Below are 24,563 nucleotides of genomic sequence, written 5' to 3'. Positions count from 1 at the left end.
AGGGTATCAATACTTATAAATAAAGCATAATAATGAATAAACATGCCTTACAGTGTAGCTCTTTCCCGTATTTTTGAAAACATGACGTAAAGGTTATGCTATAGTAAAGAAATATATTCATGCAAAGGCACAATAAAATAGCATCCCATTTAAAAAAGGGGGGAACAACTCAAGCCAACTGCAGGAGAGGAGCCTGAAGATCTGTGAAATGATATGATATGACAGTATGGTATGCCTACACACAACAAAAATTGTATTTCTTACAAATGAGTTTATTTGCATTTTTACTGGAGCACAGAGTCTAAATACAGCAGTGTCTTTTCTTCAGTACAACAGTAGAATGGCCAGTGCAAAATATGCATTTTTTAAAAAAAATCTTCATATATATATAAACAAAAAAAGTCTGGCAGTATTACACAAAACTCCTATACTTTGGCCTCACCTTCCATTCACCCTTCATTTAAGTCAGGATTTAAATGGCTGTTGTATTATATAGGTGAACTCCCACAGCCCTTTTGAAAGACAGAAAACCCCCAAATCCCAATCAACTGAAGAAATTAAACATTTTTAAAAAGAGAGTTTAAGAGTCCCCTATAAGAAAAATGGATTTTAAAAAACCATAAACACACACATATAATATACATTTGACATACACAAACAAGTAAGGCACTAATTGAAAGTTGCTGTTCCTGAGACACAAGCGTAGTAAGTTACATCCCACCATCTTTTTTGCACATAGTGAAGACTTCAGTCCCAATTCAAGGTTCACCTCAACTACACTGAGAATGAAGCAGAATGCATTTGTCTTAAATCCTTTACCTAATCTGCTTCCAGCATCATCTTTTGGAGGACAAAAAGAAGAGTTCAGGCTCACCAGGTGGGAGGGACAGATTAGCCAGAACAATAGGTTTTGGTACGGATTAAGAAGCTTAAGCATTTGTTGAGATACGAAGTTATTTTTGAGAAAAGAACTTCGTGTTTTAAAAAACCTGCTATAAAAACTGTAATTATTCATTTTGTAAGGATGATTGCTACAAAGAGTACAGTATTTATGAATCTGTGAAAATGCAAGCAGTTACAAATGTGCTAAATGTAATTTTGAACCATTCATTATATTCTTCAGTGACATCAGATTCCTATTTCAACTATACAATGTATGTGTGATTTAAATGTTCTCCCTCACTTCTGAGAGCCAGATGAAGCCAAGTAGAAAACAGACCAAAGCTGCAACCGAAAGAGCCACACGCATTTTTGAGCATGAGGACCTGGCCATCTCTACAAATGTCAAAGTTTGGACTGCAAGGCAGCAGCACAGAGTCTGTTAACCCAACTGTTGGGAATGGGCAACCCGTTGGGCATTGTGTGCCCAGCTTCTAATCCAGTGAATGGCACTGTAGTTAAAACCCCATGTGCTGGAGGCGGGTACCCAGCCACAAGAGACTTGTGTGTATTTCTTGTCTATATGCACAGTTCCTGATCCGCCAGAGTGTGTCTACGTAGAAGCCTGCTTCTGCACTCCTTGGACCAAGGTGCAAGTGTCCAGCTCATATACATGTCAATGCATGCTGTGCATTGCATCTGTCCAGTTTTACATGATTTTCAACACAACTAAAAACAAACAACACAAAGACCCCATTAACACCTGCCCAATGGCAGAACCAGAGGTTACAAGAATTATATCAAAGCACTCAAGCTTAGCAAAACAGACTTCATTTTACCACAGATGTCTGCTTTTTGAGCTTCCTAGCAGGAAAATGAAATTCACGTTTACTTCAGGCATTATAGTTCTTTAGGGAGAGGGTTTCTTGGTAAAATAAAATTCCATATAGGACCAGAGGGTTAGAAAATGGATGAAGACTATTTGAACATCCAACCAAATGAAAAGCAAAGAGCACTGATTCCAAACATTTTGCTTCCATGTCCAGGCTTTGCTCTCCATACCACTGAGTGCATGATTGCAAACGGAGGCATGTTAACACATTCATCCCACTTTCAAGTGTTTTTATGGCAATAAGACAGAAATGACAAATCCTAGTCATAGCAATGTTGAAAAGCAACTTCTAAAATATTACTTCTTGATTTCTTCTTGCTTTCTGAATGGGACTATTGGTGTTTCTCCTTCTTTCCTATAGGTCAAGCCCCAGCCTTGGGTTTGCACAACCTGAGAAAGGTAGATGGCTGGAGCTCCTGGAGGTCTCCCACTCTAATGTCATTCATAAATCAAAGTTGACTAGCAACAACAGCACAAACATTTGTAATGGGGAACACAAGATAGATGAAAAGGGATACTGAGGTATTTTTTGAAAGGGAGAGCAGCTCAAAGAGTGATGAGAAGAAATAAAGACCTGGTACACAGGCATGATAGATATTCAAGGCACAGAGATATGGTTTCCTGACCAAATCTGTTATTTTTTTCTGCCATAAAAGTGAATGTAAGTAATTCACATCTACAGCAGTAACCAATTTTCAGACATATCGCTGGAAGAAGGGTAACACACACACACACACACACACACACACCAAACATATTGTCTTCCCAAGTAATATATGTTGCTATGTTTCATGGGACAACTCAACTGTAACTAGAGATGCATTCTCAGCAACCATAGCCAGCCCTTTCTTTTGCAAAGTGGGAGTTGCTGAGTTTTATTGTGCAGAACGAAAGCTAGTGTCAGGGGCACATAGCAGATGAATCAGTTTTAACCTATTTTTAGACTTCCAGTAGTTCTCAACCTGTGGGTCTCCAGATGTATTGGCCTACAAGTCCCAGAAATCCCAGCCAGTTTAACAGCTGTTATGATTTCTGGGAGCTGAAGGCCAAAACATCTGGGGACCCACAGGTTGAGAACCACTGTTATGGGAGAAATTTTGTTTTCATGAAGATATTTGTCTACTTTTTTAAAAAGACATACTATTTTGAATAAAGATGCAAAGTGTCCTATATCTAAGTCATCCTAAAAGGAAAGACAAAAAGATGAAAGATTGGGAAAGGAAAAGCCAGGAGGGAGAGAAAAGGATGGAGAGTGAAGAAAATTTCTAATGTGTTTTGAAATTTACACACTTTAAATTTTCTGGTTAGGGCATTCAGTTCAAAGGAGCACTTTATTCAAATGTGTTTTCCATCTTTCCAGTTTGAATTGCAGAGATGTGAGTGAGGCATCATAGTCTAGAGCTGTTTATAGTCCCATGACACAGAGAGGTGGGTCATTTCAAAATGACATGGTAGCCATCGTTACTTTCAGCTGCAAGACAATTATTAAAAAAGAAAACATTTGTCAGTGTTTTGCTGCTTTGCCCAAGATGACTAAAATCTTTTTCAGTCTGTACTTTCCTTAGCCAGCTTGCATAACAGGATATATCAAATATAAAAATATAAAAAATTCCCATGCTTTAATATATCTGAGTGGTGAGCTTACAGAACACTTTCTGAGTTACTGAAATGATGGGGAAAACTAGATTGGTAAACTGAGGGAGAAAAAAGACAATAATACCCATATAGAAATTAGTAAAACTAGATCAACACTTGCAGTGAGAAAGGCTATTCCAATATGCTTATGTTTACGCTGATAAAATACAGAGTAATATAAATGACGAGTGTTTGTGTGTGCCTGCATGCATATGCAACACAGAGGATTGAATGACCCAGACTTCCAGACCCTGTAACATAATGAATTCTGGGAATTGCAGTCCAACCAACAATGGAAGAAACTATGGTTCTGGGGCAGAGCACATACTTTGTATGCAGAAGGCCCCAACTGCACTTTCTGGCATATCCTGGAGGAATCTGGCTTGAAAACCTAGTAATGGTGCCAATCAATGTCAGTAATAGAGATGAGACAGATCAGTGGTTCCCAATCTTTTTTTGACCAGCAGGACCAGCAGGACCACTTGACTAGGGACCACTTTGACCAGGGACCACTCTCCAACATTAGTACAAATTAGTTTTTGGTCAACTTTAGATTTGGTTTGGTTATTTGGGGTGCTGATTTAGAAAATTGTATAGGCTAGACCACATCAGCTCTAGTTTCCGATACACAACATATGCCATCCAGTAGTCGCCATCTGCTTGCCCACAGAAAATATTTAATAAGCATGGCACTATAAGCGTGTTTTCCAAGGCCAATCGCTCTTGTTGCAACAGTGTAGTAACGGTGAGGCCACAGAGCATATTTTAGTTCTTGTGGACCACTTGTGGTCCATGGACCACAGGTTGGGAACCACGGGGATAGATAAATGGTCTAATTCACTATAAGATAGCCTTTCTGCATCTGCAAAGTACCAGGTTGAGAAAATGTCTTTGGGTGGAGAAAATACTATACATATAATTGGATACTGCAATGCAGTTCCTCTTGATTTATTTGTTGGGTTTACACTAAGATGGAGACCCCTTTACAAAGCAGAGGGGAAATACTGTAGGCTGCATTTTGATCCTTGTATTCTAGGTAAATGAGATGCCATGTAAAATTATAGGAAAATGTATGCAAACATACCTTTTAATGTAGAGATGACAAAGCAGCATTCATCTTGAAAGTTTTGAACCATCTGTATAAAGACACAAATCGAAGAATTAATTTTTGCTTGAATAATTATAATGCTCCATTTGTCTAATGCAGTGGTTCCCAGCCTTTTTTTGACCAGGGACCACGTGACCACTCTCCAACATTATTACCAAAAGGGTTATGAATCAGTTTTTGGCCAACTTTAAATTTGGTTAGGTTATTTGGGGTTCTAATTCAGAAAACTGCATTGGATAGACCACATCAGCTCTAGTTTCTGCTACAGAACATATGCCATCCAGTAGTCGCCATCTGCTTGCCCATAGAAAACCATATTTAGTAATCTAGAGCTGATGTGGTAGTAGTAATCTTTCATGGGTAGTCAGTCTCTTCCCTTCCAATATTTCTGTTGCCTTGGCACTATAAGAGTGTTTCATGAAACCAGCCGCTCTCATTACCGCATGGCTTCAAGGCAACGATGTAGTAATGGTGAGGCCGCAGACCATATTTTTGTTCTTGACGACCACTGGTGGTCCACAGACCACAGGTTGGGAACCAGTGGTCTACTGTAGCTCACCAGAAGCATGTTATGTACTACAAAGAAGTATATAACAACCTGGTCTAAATACTATAGGGCAACGGGACCTGCTTCTGCTTGGAAGCTAAGCAGGACCAGCTCTGTTTAGTACTTGGACAGGAAACCATCAATGAACACCAAGTGCTATAAGACTTTATTTCAGAGTAAGGAACTGGAAAAACTACTTCTGAATACTCCTCACCTAAGAAAACCCTATGAAATACATTTAGATGAAATACATTTCTCTTCATTCTGGAAAGAAATCCAATGCATGAGAAAAAGAAAAGGATAGTGTTTTGGATTTCTTATTCTTTTTTTAAGAAGAAAATAGGGCTTATTTATCATCTGCAGAAATATCTACTCAAAAATATTTTGATGTTTCTGTTCCATTTCCATCCTATGGATGGATATAAAAGATTTCATGTGATAGATTTCTTGTACTGACTTGAGTTTGTGTATGTTGGTTTTCGACATTAAAATTAAGAGAAAGATCAATCATGATCAATTTTCCAATTTCTGATATTGTTTACCGCTAAATTATGTTGCAAAACAGATGTATATTCCAGATATGTGGATGCTATTTCAGAAAAAGTGGCAGGTCACAAAGAGTTACATACATAAGAAAAGCAGCTATTTACTATGTCACAATAATTTCTTCAAATCTCGAGAGTTGTAGAGAGCACAAGAATTGCTCCCTGTTATTGCCATTTCTGGAGAAGAAGCTTCCTTCTTCATAACAGCGAAGTTAGCATTTCAAGCTTGACTTCCCCACCCATTTCCATACAGAAAAATATCCACTGGAATTGAGGTCAATTTTCCCACCTTGCACATACGTAGAGAGAGAGGGAGAGAATACAGGCAAGCACATGTCTAATGATGCATGAAGAACATCCATTTGGTCCCTCTTGTTTGCATCACTTTTGCTGCCTTGCTACTAGGACACAAAAATTAGGCAGTCACTGTTGTTAATCAGTAACCTAAGCATTTAATGAAGGGGCCTCCTTGCATCAATGCTGGCTGAGTGCATTCCCCTTTCCAGAGGCTGCCTTCCAGCATTTGATGGCCATTTAAATGCTGAAAGTTTCATATTCATTGGGGTAAAAGAGTAGAGTGACTTTCATTTATAGCTTCAATAGCACACCCACACATGCTTTAACCTTTCTCCAGAGGTCATATGAAATAAATTAAATGGCTCCACAAGAAAAGGCTGGAAATTCAAGCCATGAAAATATGGAACATGTGGAAATAAAATGAGATATTTTATGGGGAAATTGTTGGAATGAAGCAAAGACCTAATAGGAAGGTCTACTTCTAAGAAAATACATAGATTATGAGGGCTCAGAAAAACTGTCAATATGGTATCCCTAAAATGTCCTTATCATAGGGTTTTCTTAGCAAAATTTGTCATTGGCCTCCTCTAAGGCTGAGAAAGAGAGACTCGCCCAAGGTCACCCAGCAGGGACTCAAACCCTAGTCTCCAAAGTCATAAGGTAAATATAAAGATTTCCCCTGACATTAAGCTTAGTTGTGTTCGAGTATGAGGGGTGGTGCTCCTCTCCATTTCTAAGCTGAGGAGCAGGTGTTGTCTGTAGATACCTCCAAGGTCATGTGCCAGGCATGACCACATGGAGTGCCATTACCTTCCCGCCATAGTGGTACCTATTGATCTACTCACAACTGCATGTTTTCTAACTGCTAGGTTGGCAGAAGCTAGTCCTAACAGAGGGAACTCACCCCATTCCCTGGATTCGAACCACCGACCTTTTGGTCAGCAAGTACAGAAAATTATTGGTTTAACCTTCCGTGTCACCAGGGGGCCCCTCCAGAGACATAGCCCAACACTAAAACCATTAGACCACATTGGTGCCTTATCATATAAATCTTCCTGATATCTTAATTCAGAGGTGGGCAGATAGCAGGCTTACAGGATCTACTGCTTTTTTACTAGATCCCTGAGATGTACCATGAATCATGTCCAGCAGGGCTGCTGTGCTGAGAGGAAAGGAGAAGCTATATGCCTAAATTAATGCAATTTTATTGGTATCTATTTTTATTTTGAAATTTACCAGTAGCTGCTGCATTTTCCACCCTAGGCTTATACTCAAGTCAATAAGTTTCCTCAGCTTTTTGTGGTAGAATTATATGCCTTGGCTTATATTCAGGTCAGCTAATACTCAAGTATATACGGTAATTTTCTTAGGCAAAGAATACTCAGAAGTGGTTTCCCATTGCTTTCCTCTGAATACAGTATATCCTAAAATGGCTAGTATGGCTGGGCAGCTTCCCTTCCAATTAATAACCAGATCTGAGCCTGCTTCACTTTCACGTTCAAATAGGACCTGATGCTTCAGGGTTTTTTGGTCATATTTTCAAGGTAGGAGAGATTGAAATAGTACAGAATAATATTAGGGAATGTCATAGGAACCATAAAGACAGAGGTGGAAGGAACTGTTCATGGTGCTGAAACCACATCACTATACATTATTCCCAATAAACCCCTATTCATTAAATACTTTAAAGGCAGCAGATCCCTGTCTCATCTTGGGAAGCTAGGTAGGGTCAGTTCTGGTTATTCTTGGCTGTCAGACCACCAATGTATATTAGGTGACTTTGGCTATACCTGGGCAGAGGTTCTGCTTTGAACTGAGACCCCACCCCAACCTCCTGCCACTTATTCCTTGGCTATGGCACCTGATAAGCCACCTGTACCTCTCTCATTCTAACAAAGAGCCACACGAGTTTGCCATTTTTCCAAGTTAAGATGTTCTGTTATTAACCAGAGAGAGAGATTTATCATAAGACTCAGAAATCTTGAAAAGATCATGGAGCCCATAGTGAGAGGAGGACTCTATAAACATAATCCTGAGAGAGCCATCTTGAAAAGCAAAAGCATATTCTAATGAAATTCTTACCTCATTGCTCACTAATACATGGATGCCTGTGGGTCCCTGCCGATAGATCCTGTTTATCTGTTGTGGGGAAATACTGTACAAGTTTGCAATCTTCTCCATTAATTCCAGTGTTGTCAGTTCTTCTAAGAAGATAGCATGGTATACTGCAATGACATTGGGTAAAGAGACTTATTTAGACTCACACTTTAGGATCCAAATGCATTGAAGACAAAAAGCTAACACTGATGTAAACAGACCTTGTATTTGCTTTAATATACACCAGGAATCCTGGACTAGGTGATAAAAGGCTCTTCACCAGAGGCTAACGTGCACAAACCTACCCTTTCCCACCCTGTAGTTGGATAATCTAGACAAGTTCAAAGCCAGTAATATAAAACAGCTGAATATGGTGAGGTGAGACAAAGAATGAATCAGGTTTATAAGTATAGATGAAATATTTTATAAAAATAGCCATTTTGTTAAAACAGGTATAGATTTTTAAAATCTGTGGAATTCATAATGCTCAAGGCTTGCAATCTTAGCCAAAAGAACAAAACACTTACTACACAGGTTGCCATCTCCATTCTCTCGTTTTTGGTGAAGATGAGACCGATTTTGTTCAGGCTCTTGACACACATAAATGGTCATCTTAGGCCTTACGTTCCTACAGACAAAACAAGAGTCTGTCCTCAATACCAGCATGGTAATTCCTGTCAAGTCATTAAAACCCACTGGGTGGCCTCAAAAGAAGGTAAAGGCCAATCAATCTGAACAGACATTGGCAAAAAAAAAAAACCCATGATAGGCTGTCTTAGACTCATCATAAGTCAAAATTGACTCAAAGTCACACAACATCATCATCAACAACCACCACTGCCACCACCAAGAGGATACACAATACCATAACATTACATTGCAGATAATATAGAATCTCTTTTTAAAGCAGAAAACCAACCAGAGCCAAATTCCAGTCCACTTTCTGGTTTTTAGAAAGGTTTAAGACTAAGACGGGGAACAGTGGCTTCAAACTACAGGAAAGGAGATTCCACCTCAACATGAGGAAGAACTTCCTGACAGTGAGAGCTGTTCAGCAGTGGAACTCTCTGCCCTGGAGAGTGGTGGAGGCTCCTTCTTTGGAGGCTTTTAAACATAGGCTGGATGGCCATCTGTCAGGGGTGTTTTGAATGCAATTTTCCTGCTTCTTGGTAGGGGGTTGAACTGGTTGAACTTGGTAGGGGGTTGAACTTGGAAGAGCCCACGAGGTCTCTTCCAACCCAATGATTCTATGATTCCCCTGAATATAAAAAGTCTAGAGGACACCAAATCTTGGCAGAATTAGACCTATCCCCTCTTGGGATATTTTTCACCAAAAACAATTACTGGAAGAAGAGGGCAATTGTGGGGAAGGGGATCTTGAGGGCCTCAAAACCAGCCTATGGTGCGTTGCATGTACCAGCAAGCCATTTTGTCCCATACTGGAATGGAGAAGGATTATCTGAAAATTTCCAGTAGCATAACTTGGAAGTTAAAGACCTTAATATTATATGAGATTTTACAAATCTGAATGAGCAATGGCTACTACTGTCTCCGACACCAACAGGTATTGATACAAACCTTCCTTTAATGGCGTTAAAAAGTCGAATGCCATCAGCCGGGCCACAGATCTGAACGAAATCTTCTTTGGACATCTTCAGTAAGTCAGCACCTATGCATTTCAAGCAGAAATTGTTTTTGCGCCAAAAGTATTATTAAGGTGTTTTGCTGGTAAAGGTAGAGGTTACAAATTCAAATTTTATAACTTTCAAGCAGACAACTGAAAAGAAATTCCATTCATATCTGCACAGGGGAGTCAGTGGAGTGGGTCCAGAACTGACATGGGCAAACTTTGGCCCCACAGGTGTTTTGGACTTCAACTCCCACAATTCCTAACAGTCGGTAGGCTGTTAGGAATTGTGGGAGTTGAAGTCCAAAACACCTCGAGGGCTAAAGTTTGCCCATGCCTAGTCCAGAAGGATGCAATCATGAGCATGGGCAAAAAACAAATTTGTAACAACAATTTGGACTCATTATAACTATAGAGGCAAATCAGGTTTTTTTTTTTTACAATCTTTATAGACTTTATTTTCTGAACATAACTGAGAATGCAGGCTTGAGAATGTGATACTCAATTAAAACCAAATTAAAATACAAACACAATGTGCTAGATTGAATGAGATGCTTCATTTTCCATGCTAACAAAAGTATTTTTTGACATTTTCTGATTTTGGACTGGGTCCTGATCCTCCAAATAAGCAAAGGGCACCTGTACAAGGGGGGACAGCTCACTGCTTCCAAAGATGTTTAAAAACCTACACAAAAACTTAGAACACTGGTTCTCAACCTGTGGGTTCTGAGATGTTTTGGCCTTCAACTCTCAGAAATCCTAACAGCTAGTAAACTGGATGGGATTTCTGGGAGTTGTAGGCCAAAACACATGGAGATCCACATGTTGAAATTGAGAACCACTGACTTTGAATAATATTATATCATTGTGGGGATAGTCCGTGCTCCCGTTTGCTACTTTTCACACCACGAATGAGTGCTTGAAGGAGATTTTTCTCACAAGAGCACAACCTTGAAGGAAAATGCACTTTGTGAAATTAAAATGGAGTTGTTTCACAACAAAACCATTTATTTAATAGTAATAGGTTTATTCCTGCCCCACTCCCATGATGTCCCACATTAAGCACACATACCTGAGAAACTTGAAAAGAGTCTACAGAACTGAGAAAACCTATTTCGGTGAAGCCACTGCTGAGCATCTTGAATGGAAGCAGAGGGAAGGAGATGCTACATTGCAAAAAGAATAAGAGGGTCTTGAAATGAACTGTTCACCAGTGTCCTAAAAAAAGAAAAGCACCACATTAACATGATCTCAAATACTTACGTCATTGCTGGGAGGTAGGAGCTCCACCTGTTCAGTTGGAGAATTGTTGCTAAAATTGTACAGAATTGGGAAAGAAAAAAGGATTTTTAAGTCTTATCAGTCATGTTGGCCAACCCCACCCATCCCATGATCCAGTTTGGTCTGAGGTCTAGCTCTAGTTTTCTGTTCTAGGGGGGTTGTTCTTTTAATCTCAAATAACAGGCCTGAAGTGAAAATCTTTTTTCAATACTGTAACTGTTTATAATATGCTTTGAGATATTGGGTTTGAAAGGCAGAATAAAAAAACCTTGTCCGTATGGATAGCTCAGCTACTATAACAATGGCTTTGGTTTCTGATGTTTCAATGGGCCCACACTTTGTTTCATATACATTATTTAAAACATTATCTATAAAATTACTTTCAGGCTATATGTATAAGGTATGTATGAAACATAAATGAATTGCGTGTTTAGACTTGGGGGGCCCTTTACAAAATGTATATACACATACAAGTATTCCAAAATCTGGAAAAATCCAAAATCTAAAACATTTCTGGGCCCATGTGTTTTGGATAAGGGATACACAACCTGCACCACTATTTCGCAAATTCTATTACTGATTTATATGCTAATTTCAGTCAGTCACATCTTACAACATAATAATGTCAAAGCAAATTATGGAAAGAGCGGTATGCGAGGGAGCAAATATGAGGTCGTTCCTGGATTTAGAACACCAAATTCCTATGAACCTGCACTAAGGCCACAAATGGATGCATCTGCAATGTAGAGACCACCACTGAAACTGTTTGACACTACTTTAACTGCCATGGTTCAGTGCTATGAAATCCTTAGATTGATAGGTTGCTGTGAGTTTTCTGGGCTATATGACCATGTTCCAGAAGCATTATCTCCTGACGTTTCACCACATCTATGGCAGGCATCCTGAGAGGTTGAAGGGTCTGTTGGAAACTAGGCAAGTGAGGTTTATATATCTGTGGAATGTCCAGGGTGGACAGGTGTGAATGTTGCCATTGGCCACCTTGATTAGCATTTAATGACCTTGCAGCTTCAAAGCCTCGCTGGCTGCTGCCCAGGGGACTCCTTTGTTGCAACATTCACACCTGCCTCGGGCAGACAAGAGTTCTTTCTCCCACCCTGGACATTCCACAAATATATAAACCTAACTTACCTAGTTTCCAACAGACCTCACAACCTCTGAGGATGCCTGACATAGATGTGGCTGAAACATCAGAAGATAATGCTTCTGGAACATGGCCATATAGCCCGAAAAACTTACAACAACCCAGTGATTCCAGCCATGAAAGCCTTTGACAATACTTAGATTGATAGTTTGGTGAGGCACCAGACCTCTTTGGCAGAGAAAGTTAAAGTAATGTTAAACTGGATGAATTCATCACTCGGTAGGTGTACCCTTTCAGGAAACCTTTCCTAAGTAGTGAAAAGAAGCAGTGCAGAAATATTTGCATTTGTGTACTCTTCTCATTTGTAATAATGTTTTATTTCATTCAGATGTTGGACATGATTGAACACAGACTATGATCATAAATTCCCTCATCCAAGGCAAGAAAAAAGTCCTGCTGCTTTTGATCCATGTGTTCATTTCCCATCTCAGCCCTCCTTTCTAAAGAGGTCATTTTGGTTGTATTAGGAAACAAGTAAACTAAGCTCACATTATTCCAAGAAAATTACTAATTTACTGCAGGTTTTTAAAAAGCAAATATTGGATATAGGCACAAGTCTGTTCTACAAGTTGACATCTAATCATTTTCTAATTATTTTTTGACAAATTTAACAGTAATACTGAGAGTCGAAGTATTGCAATGGCTGGACACGAACTAAGAAGAACTAAGTTCAAATTCTCACCAGTCATAATGCCCCCTCACTGGGAGACTTAGCGTACATCTGTAGAATTAATGCAGTTTAGAAGCATTTTAATTGCTAAGTCTTAATGCATCACTGGATACCTAACCTAGTCTACTACAGTTGTATCCTTGGAGTTGTACTTTGGTGGGCAAAAAAACTACAATTTCTAAGATTTCATAGCAATTGTAAAACTACAATTTCTAAGATTTCATAGCAGGCAGCCATAGCAGCTAAAATGGTGTTGAACTCCATTATTACTACAATGTAAATACACACCATGGCTAATTACCATCTCTCAAATCAATTTATTTCACACATATTTTGGAAGGCAAAGTGGAGAAAGGAGAGAGCAACGTGTCCAAACCCAGCTTTCTGAAGGAGAAACAGAGCATGGCTATACTACCATAAACAAAACTATCTTCTCCTTCTCCTGTCCATCCAACAACTACCTTTTGACCATGTGAGAACTGGGCAAATGCATATGTCTTGCAGTCTTGCAGCCTCCATACCTCCATGTTAAGCATGGCCTGAATGGAAGGTTAACCTTCCTAATCTTTCTATACTCAGAAGCATTTTTAAAAAGCTCATATAAAGCAGAAGATTATTGCTTTGCTGCCAGCTAAAAAGATAAAAAGTATTTATCACATACCCATCTCCAAGGCTGAAACTGTTTGGAGAGCTATTGTAACTTGGAGACGGAGCGTTGTTCACTTGATAAGGCACATCTGGCCACGGGGAGCACTGTTTAAACAAAACCAAATTAGGAACATTGTGAAGTGTGTGTTTTGAACGAGAAAAATTGCAGCCTGGTTTTCTTTCAAAACCAGTTTTGATTACATCATTAAGAACATCAAGGAATTCATTTGTCACCCATAATTTCTTCTGATTTGCTCTGATCTTTCCAACCAGAAGGACACATAATTATCTGAGGTGACTCAGACATTAAGAAGCAAGGGATTAAATTAAAACTCTTCATCCCAGACATAAAAATATATCCATGCAAATAATGTAGTGACATTTTTCAACAGTGGCAATTATGACAGTAAACAAAAGAGCACTCAGGAGGCAGCTCAGTGAAAATAATCAGCAGTTTATGCAAATAAAGTATCAAATACAATATGTTATAGTGCATTTTAATGTCAACTTATTTTGGACATGCAGCCATACTACTAAAGGGAGTCAAGCACAGTATGGAGGTTACAGGGAAGTGGATAGAAATCATATCTGATCTCTTTCAAAACATTTTTCTTATTCTTCACTTCATTGCAGCAGTTTGAATTAAGGGTAAATCCACAGAATCCAGATGTCTAATACCGGCTGTATAAATAACCTGTTAAAAAGTACAGGAACATTCAACAAAATATTTCTCCTGGGTGACATCCAACATCGCACAAGCGGACTGCCACTCACAACACAACAGGAGTTCACTTCCTTCCCCCTGTAGTTCCCCTTTGCTATCCAAATCTGCCCAGAGGTTCCTCCAGCTCTACACAGGCCAGATTTGGGAGGTCCATGCAGAGAGGTGTGAAACGGCAAGAGAGAATCCATTTAGCCAAAGGTCCCTGTTGAGCTGGCTTCAATCTCCGTTTGCGAAAACAGAAGAGAGGCAAATCTGTGATAGTCATTCAGATTTTTTTCTCAGCAAATACCGGAGAGTTAGCAAATATTTAACTCTTTGTTAACAAGGACCTTATGATTTCCAGCATCAAGGTGCTAAAGGTCATCCCTGTCAAAAGAGGGCTACTCCAATCTGGGTCACTTTCCATGCACAGGCTTCGCTGCCCTGACCTGTTTGGGCAGATATATGAGGGCTGGCTAAACTATATACAAATATTTAAAGGCTTCATGAATGGAGCAGCAAGGATGTTTCAGCTCCTTTTTAAACAAACTTGCAATTTATGTCAGGAGTGGACCATTGCAACAAGTGCGACACCATTAACTTCAGGCCAGAAAACGGCTTTATTTTATGCTAGACAACTGCTTAATTTTATGCCAAAACCAGCACCCAGAAATGCAGTCTACTTCCAATCAAGAGTTTTGGGGTATTTTTCTAGTTTCAAGCAAAGGTTTTTGGAAGTGGTAATTATCCACTTTGACCATTTGGGAAGAGGAAAGCATCTTCCTGAAAAAGGTAAGGGAGAATATCTGAGTTGTTAGGGAGACTGGGGGTAAAGATGGGAGTTAAGAGATGCACAAAGGGCCGCGAGCTTCTCTTTCACCACTCCTCCATTAAGTCTTCGTTTTGTGAACTCAAAAAGTGTCAAAATGCAACAAAGCCACACAAATAGGATGATACTAGACCAACCTAGCAAATTCATAAGGAAGTTAATGTATTCATTTAACAATTTTGTTCTACACAATGGCTGAACACACTCAAAAACACAAAAAATGTATACACAAAAAAATGTAAAATATAGCACATTAGTACAATTGCAAAAAGTGGGAGAGACAATCTAAACTCATGCTTTAAAAGCTGGGAGAGTAAAAATAAATCTTTCTTTGAGGCTGACAGCATCGCATTCTATATACCAGGCACTTGGCAATTAGAAAGAATATCAAAAGTATCAATGAAAAAAATATTATTGCATCAGCTATATACCACAACTTTTCTTGCCCAGGATGTGTAATCACTTTGCAGATCAGGGTGCACAATCTTTTCCAAAACTACAAGTGACTATTGGTTTTGCTCTTCAATTTTCAGTTTTTCATGATACGATGAAATATACCAGTGGTTCTCAACCTGTGGGTCCCCAGATGTTTTGGTTTTCAACTCCAAGAAATCCTAACAACTGGTAAACTGGCTGAGATTTCTGGGACTTGTAGGCCAAAACACCCGAGGACCCTTAGATTGAGAACTACTGGAATATATCCTTAAGACCTGTAATTGGTCAATTACATGACTTAAGAGTATATTGGTTTCCAAAACATGCCACATCTGGACACCATTAAAGTTAAGACACACACCTGCACACAGAGAGTTTATCCAATTCAACATCTTCATGAATTCAACATAAAATATTTTTGTTTGGCTGAAATGTTGATGTTCATTCCCATGTTGCCGCCAGTCAATCAAAGCCAAGGTCACTGTAGCTGTAGAGCAACCGTACCTCTGTCAGGATGGTGGTATCATAGGAAGGCTGATATTTCTCCCTTTCTTGAGTAGTTTTCTTCTCCATTTTTTCTCTGTCTGTTTTCTGTTTCCTATCTGCTCCTTTAGGCTAGAAAACCACATAAAATATAGTTTAGCTTAACCAAGGATTGATGAATGGAGAGTCCAGATGTTTCTGATGGTATCTGAACAAAAGCAACATTGAATCACAATTTAACGGATATTCTTCACTGAGAAGAATGTTTGCTACAGGGTACATGAATACATACTTCTGGGCTCCATTAACGCTAGCATCAATAGCGCATCTTATTCAAGTTGAACAATGTGTAATTATTAGGATCCATTGCTTAATTTTTGTATTACATTTTTCACTGAATGCAAAAAAAAAGTGGTTCCAAGTTGTGTAGGATATTGGTGAACTGAATTTGCAACTTATTAACCTTAAACTTTCTCACCCTTTTTATCTATATGGATAATTATATATATTCTTTATGCATAAAGGTTTATTTGATAAAGTAGCCATTAGTTTCCCATTATATGCTTTTAATGTTTGTTATTTTGCAATGAACAAAACAAAAATAATAAACCCAGCCAGTTCTAAGCATGAATTCTAACTCATGTCTTGTGTTTAATCTCTGTTGTGTGTATTTTAATATGTATTTTAAGGAAATATGTTTGAATAAGTATCTTTTATAGATATACATTTTAATATGTATATTTATAGATTTTTTTGCAATTTTTATGTGTTTCAATTATGCTGCAACCTACCTTCAGCCACAAGGAGAAGTGAATAAAAATATAATAATAATAATAATAATAATAATAATAATAATAATAATAATAATAATTTTAAATAACTTGTGTCAATCGAAATTGCATTCATCCTTCCTTTTCTAGTAGCTTACCATTTTCCTCATATCATCTGCCAACTTCATTCAGGAATCACAAAGTAAACACAAAACGTCAAAGGCAACTGAGATCACTATTCCAAAGTATATGTTCCAAAATATAAAATCTCTGAATGTTACCTTATTCTCCTTACCTTAAATACTTTGATCTGGCAACTTGCAGAATGCAAGTGTTCTGTATATTCGCCATTCTCATTCTGTTTGAATGTGTCCATTTGTATCCGGAAAGGTACCCCTTTCTCTCCTCCATGTTTTCTTGGAGTAAATTCTGTACTGATACAGTGGACCTAATCAAAGGGATAGTGTTTAGGATTTAAAGTAGAGCACATTTAGGGTTTTCTGGAAGGCTTTCATGGCCGGAATCACTGGATTGCTTTTTGGGCTGTATGGCCATGTTCCAGAAGCATTCTCTTCTAACGTTTCCCCTGCGTCTATGACCTCACATGTATTGTTGAAGGCTGGGTTGTTGTAGGGTTTTCGGGCCATATAGAACATAGCCATATAGTCTGAAAACCCTACAACAACCCAGTGATTCCAGCCATGAAAGCCTTTGACAATATATTGCCGAATGCTTTCATGGCCAGAATCACTGGGCTGTTGTAGGTTTGACCTCACAATCTCTGAGGATGCCTGCAAGAGATGCAGGCGAAACGTCAAGAGAGAATGCTCCTGGAACATGGCCATACAGCCCGAAAAACTTACAACAAGCCATTTAGGGTTTGATTTGGTTTTTCAAAATGGGGAGAGTGGAGATTTTGAAAATGTCACCAGTCCTTTAACTGTGCTTAATAAACTGATGTCAAAACAATAGATATATATGGTCCCACTTGTTTAGAATAGAGCCCATTACAGCCCATAGGCCAGTGGTTCTCAACCTATGGGGCCCCAGATGTTTTGGCCTACAACTCCTATAAATCCCAGCCAGTTAGGATTTCTGGGAGTTGAAAGCCAAAACATCCCGGGTCCCACAGGTTGAGAATCACTACCATAAGCCGCATGCAAGCCCTATCCATGAAGGCCACTCCAATATAGTAACCACCATCTTTTTAAAAATTGCAAATAGATTCTCAGACATTCTTGATATTCCCATGTTCTTTGAGCCTGAGTTGGACTTTTGTCCCTGCAAAAAAGGCAGCTCCAGAATCTAAACCATATGAAATGTGGGTATCATAGTCATTATAGGGCAAATATGATCCCTGGGCCTCAAAAGATTGCCCTGGCTGGCAATGACAGGAGTTGTAGTCCAGTGCACCAGGAAAACATCAGATTGTCCTCTACAATATCATTCCATCTATATATATTCCTATCTGTCCTTTCAAGATCTATCATGACTGCAGAATTCAATTCTAATTTTTAATTATATGTAGTGATTTTACTCAAATTCTTTTAAATCTTCAATAAGGTATAAATTTCATGGAACACCATATTCCAAATAAAAGCATGACTTCTTTCAAAAGAGACAGAAGGTATTACCTGTGGGTAACTTTTTCTTACCTGAATGAATGCTGATGCCCTCTTAGATGGATCCCACAAAAATTCAACTGTATTCAGCTGTGTTGGACTGGCTCTGGGGTCTAAGATACCAACAGACAGTGGGATATCTGTAGAAGAAAACCCCTAAAATTTTAAAAAAATTAAAATTGAAGAGTAGAAACATTGCAATATAAACATCAGATTCATTTGAAAAGCCACCCAAACAGAAGCACGACTGATTTTATGTTGGAAAAGATCCAACTATTTTTTTTCCTTGTATTGCTTTCATTAGCATTAAAATAATCTCTTCCAAGCTTTTCACTTAGAATCAGAATGGATATGCTGGCATGTAAGCTGATTTTCCTTTCCTGAAAAGTGGGGTATAAATTTATTATACAAATAAATTATTTAAATAATGCACTTGTCATGGAATGAAACAGACATGAATTGTTATCTCAACTTTGAAAAGGTCGATTCATCCAATAGCAAATAAACAGCCACACTGAAAACATATACACCTATATAACAACAGCCACTTCAAAGAGAAAGGCCATACATTGATACAGAAAGAGGTATCATAATGAAATGTTCTCACCTATATCAAGGATGCGATCTCCAGGCCGACTCCACCTCCAACCTTCAAGCTGCTGGTGTTCTGTATACTGCAAGCGCCGGTCATGGAAAACCACACGAATTATGCTCTTTTGAGAGAGGAGAAGAGGGCAAAGTTGATCAAGTGGTTCAAGTGTATTGTTATAAAGGTAAAGGTTTCCCCTTAACATTAAGTCTAGTCATGTCCGTCTCTGGGGGGAGGTGATGCTCATTTCCATTTCTAAGCCGAAGAGCCGGCATTGTCCTTAGATGCCTCCAAGGTCATGTGGCCAGCATGACTGCATAGAGCACTGCTACCTTCCCACAGAAGCTATAACTACTGATCTACTCACATTTGCATATTTTTAAACTTCTACGTTGGCATAAGCTGGGGCTAACAATAGGAGCTCACTCCACTTCCTGGATGTAAACCACTGACCTTTGGGTCAGCAAGTTCAGCAGCTCAGCAGTTTTTATGTAATTCTCTACAATGGTCAACCATCACTTATATTTCAATTATTCTATAAGAAGAATAGGAAGCCTGAAGAAATCTCCTAGGAGAAACCTACATATAATTTAGATTATTTTTCTTGCCATAATTAACACTTGAGAGCTTCTACTGCAAAAACGATAATGATCATCCATCTATGGACAAGAAACTGTACTTGAAGATATAAGCTGTAACTAGTTGCACCTAAAGATTCAACTGAATGTGTGGGTTATGACAACTATATGCAAGGTAGACAACTTTAGGAAATTCCTTCTAAGTATTCCAAATAAATAGATGAAGCCCACAGAAAGCAGGAAATCTGGAAAACTATGGGCTTCCAAATTAAATCTTTAGAGTGAAGGAATTCAAGAGACAAACCTCCACCACCCCAAGTCTCAAACTCTCACTTGTTCATTCTCTCCCAGCAGTAAGTTTAACATTATATAATAATACGCCAGTCAGTACGTAGGACCAGGAGGAAAGTCTCCTTACCTTTACATATTTTGTGTTTAAATCTTGAAACTCTCCCAATTTCCTATTCTCAAGTAGACGGATTTCATAAGACTGACCTAGGAGTTCAAGGAAACATTTCCAAGGTGTATAAGCATGTTGCAGCAAGAACAGAAAGAGACAGTTGCTTGGGAGGGTTGTTTTCCTCCCTTTCCTTTTGTAATCCAAAATAGTTCTCTCAATAAAGCGCCAATACTGCAACCTCTTATTAAATGAAAGGTGGAGTCTTTGCTTAAATCAGTCTGGAAATTTGGAGAACTCAACTTCTTCACCTTCTCAAGATGAGCATCTTAAAAACTGCTGGTTCAGAACACAGATCACTGATGGTTCAAAGGTTCACAGGAAGTATCTTAGAACTGTTTTGCTAGCATCTAACTTTTGCACTGGGTTAGGCCATGAAACTATGTGCTTTTTGGATTTTCCCAGCATATCCAAAATTGTGCTGATGGATCTCTGCCTCTATTTCAGAATAATGTACAGTAGAGTCTCACTTATCCAACACAAACGGGCCGGCAAAACGTCAGATAAGCAAAAATATTAGATAATAAGAAGAGATTAAGGAAAAGCCTATGAAACATCAAATTATGTTATGATTTTACAAATTAAGCACCAAAACATCATGTTTTACAACAAATCAACAGAAAAAGCCGTTCAGTACACAGTAACGTTATGTAGCAATTACTGTATTGATGAATTTAGCACCAAAGCAGACAAGAATTCTTTCTTTCTCCCACTCTGGACTGTGTTTGATAATACAGAACATTGGATAAGCGAAGGTTGGATAAGTGAAACTCTACTGTACTAGGATAAACTGCTGTCATTCAGGCTACACTCTTAGCCAGTGTCTACATGGGTCAAATAAAGTGGACTCCATTTTCAGCTGATGCAGGTGGGATGTATGGCTGGATTCACTGCAGAAGCACGGAAACTAGCCATTAACCTGGTGCAAAAGGAAACGAGATTTACCAAGGACCTTCCAAGAAACTACAGAGTAATCACAATGTTTTGGAGGTGTGGACACCTGGATCAAGCTGGATCCTGCCTGATCAACTGTCCACATGTCCAGTAGATCCAGCACTATGTCACCACCCACAAGTGTTCTCTTCGCAGACATTTGCTGGGAGCATGCTTCTGGCTAGTGACACAATGACCCCAATGTGTCTTTGGCCCCTCCGGCCATCTGAACACCAAAAGTGCTCTGGGGATGCTCCTGGATCGGGTCAATATCCCTTCGGAAAGGTAAAAACAGTATCAATAAAAAGCCCTGCTCACATTGATTCCACTTTTGAATAACTGTTAAGCAAATGCTGCCAGCAGAAATTGGCACACATCTCTTCATATATATGAATTTACTAAGATACAATCTTTTTTATTTTGGATACACTGAAAATTTGTTTAGCAACTAAGTGTTAGGAACAAGGACAAAATTATAAACACAATAAAACCAGCAAACAGATATACAGGAACTGGTTTTTCAAGTTCCTTTTGAAACTACTTTCCCTTCTTGAGCAAGAATGCAGATCAATGTATAACAAGGCAATCTAAAACGATAATCAGTTTACGTTCTGGTTTGACCAGTGGTAAGGCTGACCCTCCAAAGAAAGTGATAGAGCTGATATATTTCCCTCCCACAAAGAAAAGAAAAATGTGACATTTCTGGAATTTAGCTCAGAAATGAGAGATTTATTATGACAAGTTAAATATTGTAAAAGTCCTATATTAAAATTCTAAGAATAGTATGTAGTTTCTTTAAATATGTCCATAGCTCTGGCTGAGCAGAGTTCTGGGTTAAAATGGAATTATCCTTATCAAGATAAAACAAAATAATAATGCAAACCCAAACAATAGTAATTTGGCTTATCTGTTTAAATATCAGTTAGGCAGTAAGAAACTCAATACTTAGGTATAATCAAAAAATATCCACAACATGATCTTACAAATAGAATGCATTTAGAATAATTGATTACGGTTGATTTCACATACTATAAACATTAAAGACATTCACTATACAGGAATCCCCCAAGTTACAAACAAGATAGGTTCTGCAGGTACATTTTTTAAGTGTAACTCCAGCCAAAAATATATATTAGTATACTTTAGCTTTGGATAGCATAGGGCAGAGTTAACACCCCTGTGATGTTTTCTTGTCTGTGTCAGTGTTCAGAATATTTCAACTCCCCCACCCCCTTTCTATTCCTGTGAGAATTGGATTTTGAAAAATGTGACTTGTTGTGGAAACAAGGATTAGTGATAAATCTTCAATGGAGACACCTTTTTCCCATAACTCTTTCAGGAGTGAATTGCCTTCCCAGGGGTGGATTTCTCTCACTTCCTGTTGTTTCACCCCCATTCTTAACTGTGAATCATTTGTAAACTGAGTGTTTGTAACTCTGAGACCCCCTGTATTAACTTTTTAGGACGTTCTATCACGCCGTCAATGGTAATTAAATTTCATGTTGCTGTAGATAAAGCCATGAGCTTTCACTGAATTGTACAACAAACATAATGGATTAGGGCAACTTGGTAAATATATCCTACTCTTGCGTTGAAAAACCACTCCTGAAGAAAGATATTTTCTAACTTTTGTACTTAAGAATGCTTATACTGTGTTCCCATTATGACCACAATTTTGAAATAAATGTATGTGCAAACACACATACATTGACAATTAAGACTACAGTCTCATGTCTTCACTTGTACTTACAGCAGAAACTGTTGAAAAACTATTAAGCAATTATTAAAGAATCATAATGCTACCTATTAAGATACTGGTATATAGGAAGAGGAATCTTTAGTTCATCCCTAATGAAAAGGAAATGGTGTATATCTCTAGAAAGAAGCATAACATCAGCATAACTGACACCAAAACATTGCAGAAATTGAACTCATTTATTTGTCGTGTCAGAGCAGCCAGTCCATTATATTACATTTCTGTGTGCCCAGGAGGGAGTCTCTCATTTGGTATCAGCCATTGGTTGAGGTGCTGGGTTTGAGCCTGCCACTTTTGGACTCTCGCTTGCTGAGGTGTTCCAGCGAGTGTCTCTGTAGATCTTAGAAAACTATGTCTAGATTTAAGTCGTTGGCGTGCTGGCTGATACCCAAACAGGGGATGAGCTGGAGATGTCTCTGCCTTGGTCCTTTCACTATTGGCTGCTACTTCCCGGCGGATGTCAGGTGGTGCAATACCGGCTAAGCAGTGTAATTTCTCCAGTGGTGTAGGGCGCAGACACCCCGTGATAATGCGGCATGTCTCATTAAGAGCCACATCCACTGTTTTAGTGTGGTGAGATGTGTTCCACACTGGGCATGCATACTCAGCAGCAGAGTAGCACAGCGCAAGGGCAGATGTCTTCACTGTATCTGGTTGTGATCCCCAGGTTGTGCCAGTCAGCTTTCGTGTGATATTGTTTCTAGCACCCACTTTTTGCTTGATGTTCAGGCAGTGCTTCTTGTAGGTAAGAGCACGGTCCAGAGTGACTCCCAGGTATTTGGGTGCGCTGCAATGCTCCAGTGGGATTCCTTCCCAGGTGATCCTCAGAGCTCGGGATGCTTCTCTGTTCTTGAGATGAAAGGCACATGTCTGTGTTTTAGATGGGTTAGGGATCAGCTGGTTTTCCCTGTAGTAGGCAGTAAGAGCACCTAGAGCTTCGGAGAGCTTCTGTTCTACAGTCTCAAAGCTCCCTGCTTGAGCAGTAATGGCACGATCATCAGCATAGATGAAACTCTCTGTCCCTTCTGGCAGTGGCTGGTCATTTGTGTAGATGTTGAACATGGATGGAGCAAGCACGCTCCCCTGAGGCAGGCCATTCTTCTGTTTCTGCCATCTGCTTCTCTGGCCCTGGAACTCAACAAAAAAGCTCCTGGTTTGTAGCAGGTTTCCTATGAGGCGGGTGAGGTGGTAGTCCGTTGTGATATTATATATTTTTCTCAGGAGGAGGTGGTGGTTCACAGTATCATAGGCTGCTGACAGGTCTATGAAGACAGCTCCTGTGATCTGCTGCCTTTCAAAGCCATCTTCTATGTGCTGAATCAGGTTCAGCACTTGTGATGTGCAGCTTTTGCCTTTCCTGAAGCCAGCTTGCTGTGGAATCAGACATGGGTCTATTTTTTCCATAATTCTATGCAAAATAAGTCTCTCCAGAACTTTGTAGAGGTGGCACAACAGGGAGATTGGTCTGTAGCTTTTTGGGTCATTACGGTCTTTGCCTGGCTTCAAGATGGTGATGACTTTTGCTTTCCTCCAGATTTTGGGGATCTGACAGGATGCAGTGCAGTTGTTCATCAGCTCCAGCAGCCAGCGCCTTGCTTTGGGACCAAAGTTCTTGATTTGTTCCATCCATAGATCATCCAGGCCAGCTGCTTTGCCATTTTTACATTTGTTGAGAGCCATGTCCAATTCAATAGATGTAAAGGGTTCATGGAGGTTGTTGAACTCATTGAAAGACCACAAATGAAATGTAGGCCCAAGTCCAAAAATCTTTTCAGAGATTCATTGCAGTGCTCATGAAAAGTTTCAACATCAAGAAGATGAATCTACAAGGGCAGAGCTATGTTTGGAACACCTGTATGCATGTTCTTAGACAGCTATCAGCTTTCTCTTACTTTCACCACAGACCCTGCTGATGGAGGGAAGGTGATGCAGAAGATATGAGCTATCATTCAGTAGCAGCTAGCTGTATATATGTGTGTATGTTTAAAGCAGGCTATAATATTTTTACAGACACTTTGTT

The 24,563-nt window shown here is 39.1% G+C and overlaps 1 protein-coding gene across 1 annotated transcript in view; it reads right to left on the bottom strand.

Annotated features, from left to right (window-relative positions):
- Nucleotides 1–280: 280 nt before the first annotated feature.
- Nucleotides 281–24,563, bottom strand: part of TFCP2L1 (transcription factor CP2 like 1) — a 49,991-nt gene continuing 25,708 nt past the window's right edge. The window contains exons 3-15 of the mRNA XM_060774334.2: nucleotides 19,816–19,892; nucleotides 18,838–18,943; nucleotides 18,264–18,370; nucleotides 16,904–17,056; nucleotides 15,860–15,970; nucleotides 13,402–13,493; nucleotides 10,891–10,939; nucleotides 10,700–10,793; nucleotides 9,579–9,669; nucleotides 8,528–8,628; nucleotides 7,986–8,128; nucleotides 4,491–4,542; nucleotides 281–3,242 (exon numbers count right to left, since the gene is read on the bottom strand). Of these exons, the coding sequence (XP_060630317.2) occupies nucleotides 3,205–3,242; nucleotides 4,491–4,542; nucleotides 7,986–8,128; nucleotides 8,528–8,628; nucleotides 9,579–9,669; nucleotides 10,700–10,793; nucleotides 10,891–10,939; nucleotides 13,402–13,493; nucleotides 15,860–15,970; nucleotides 16,904–17,056; nucleotides 18,264–18,370; nucleotides 18,838–18,943; nucleotides 19,816–19,892 (1,214 nt within the window). The 3' untranslated portion in view covers nucleotides 281–3,204. The remainder of the gene's footprint in view (nucleotides 3,243–4,490; nucleotides 4,543–7,985; nucleotides 8,129–8,527; nucleotides 8,629–9,578; nucleotides 9,670–10,699; nucleotides 10,794–10,890; nucleotides 10,940–13,401; nucleotides 13,494–15,859; nucleotides 15,971–16,903; nucleotides 17,057–18,263; nucleotides 18,371–18,837; nucleotides 18,944–19,815; nucleotides 19,893–24,563) is intronic.

This window comes from Anolis sagrei, chromosome 1 (assembly GCF_037176765.1).
Source record: "Anolis sagrei isolate rAnoSag1 chromosome 1, rAnoSag1.mat, whole genome shotgun sequence".
Taxonomy (NCBI): domain Eukaryota; kingdom Metazoa; phylum Chordata; class Lepidosauria; order Squamata; family Dactyloidae; genus Anolis; species Anolis sagrei.
Note: the sequence above shows the minus strand (reverse complement) of the source record. Positions and strands in the feature narration are given on the sequence as shown.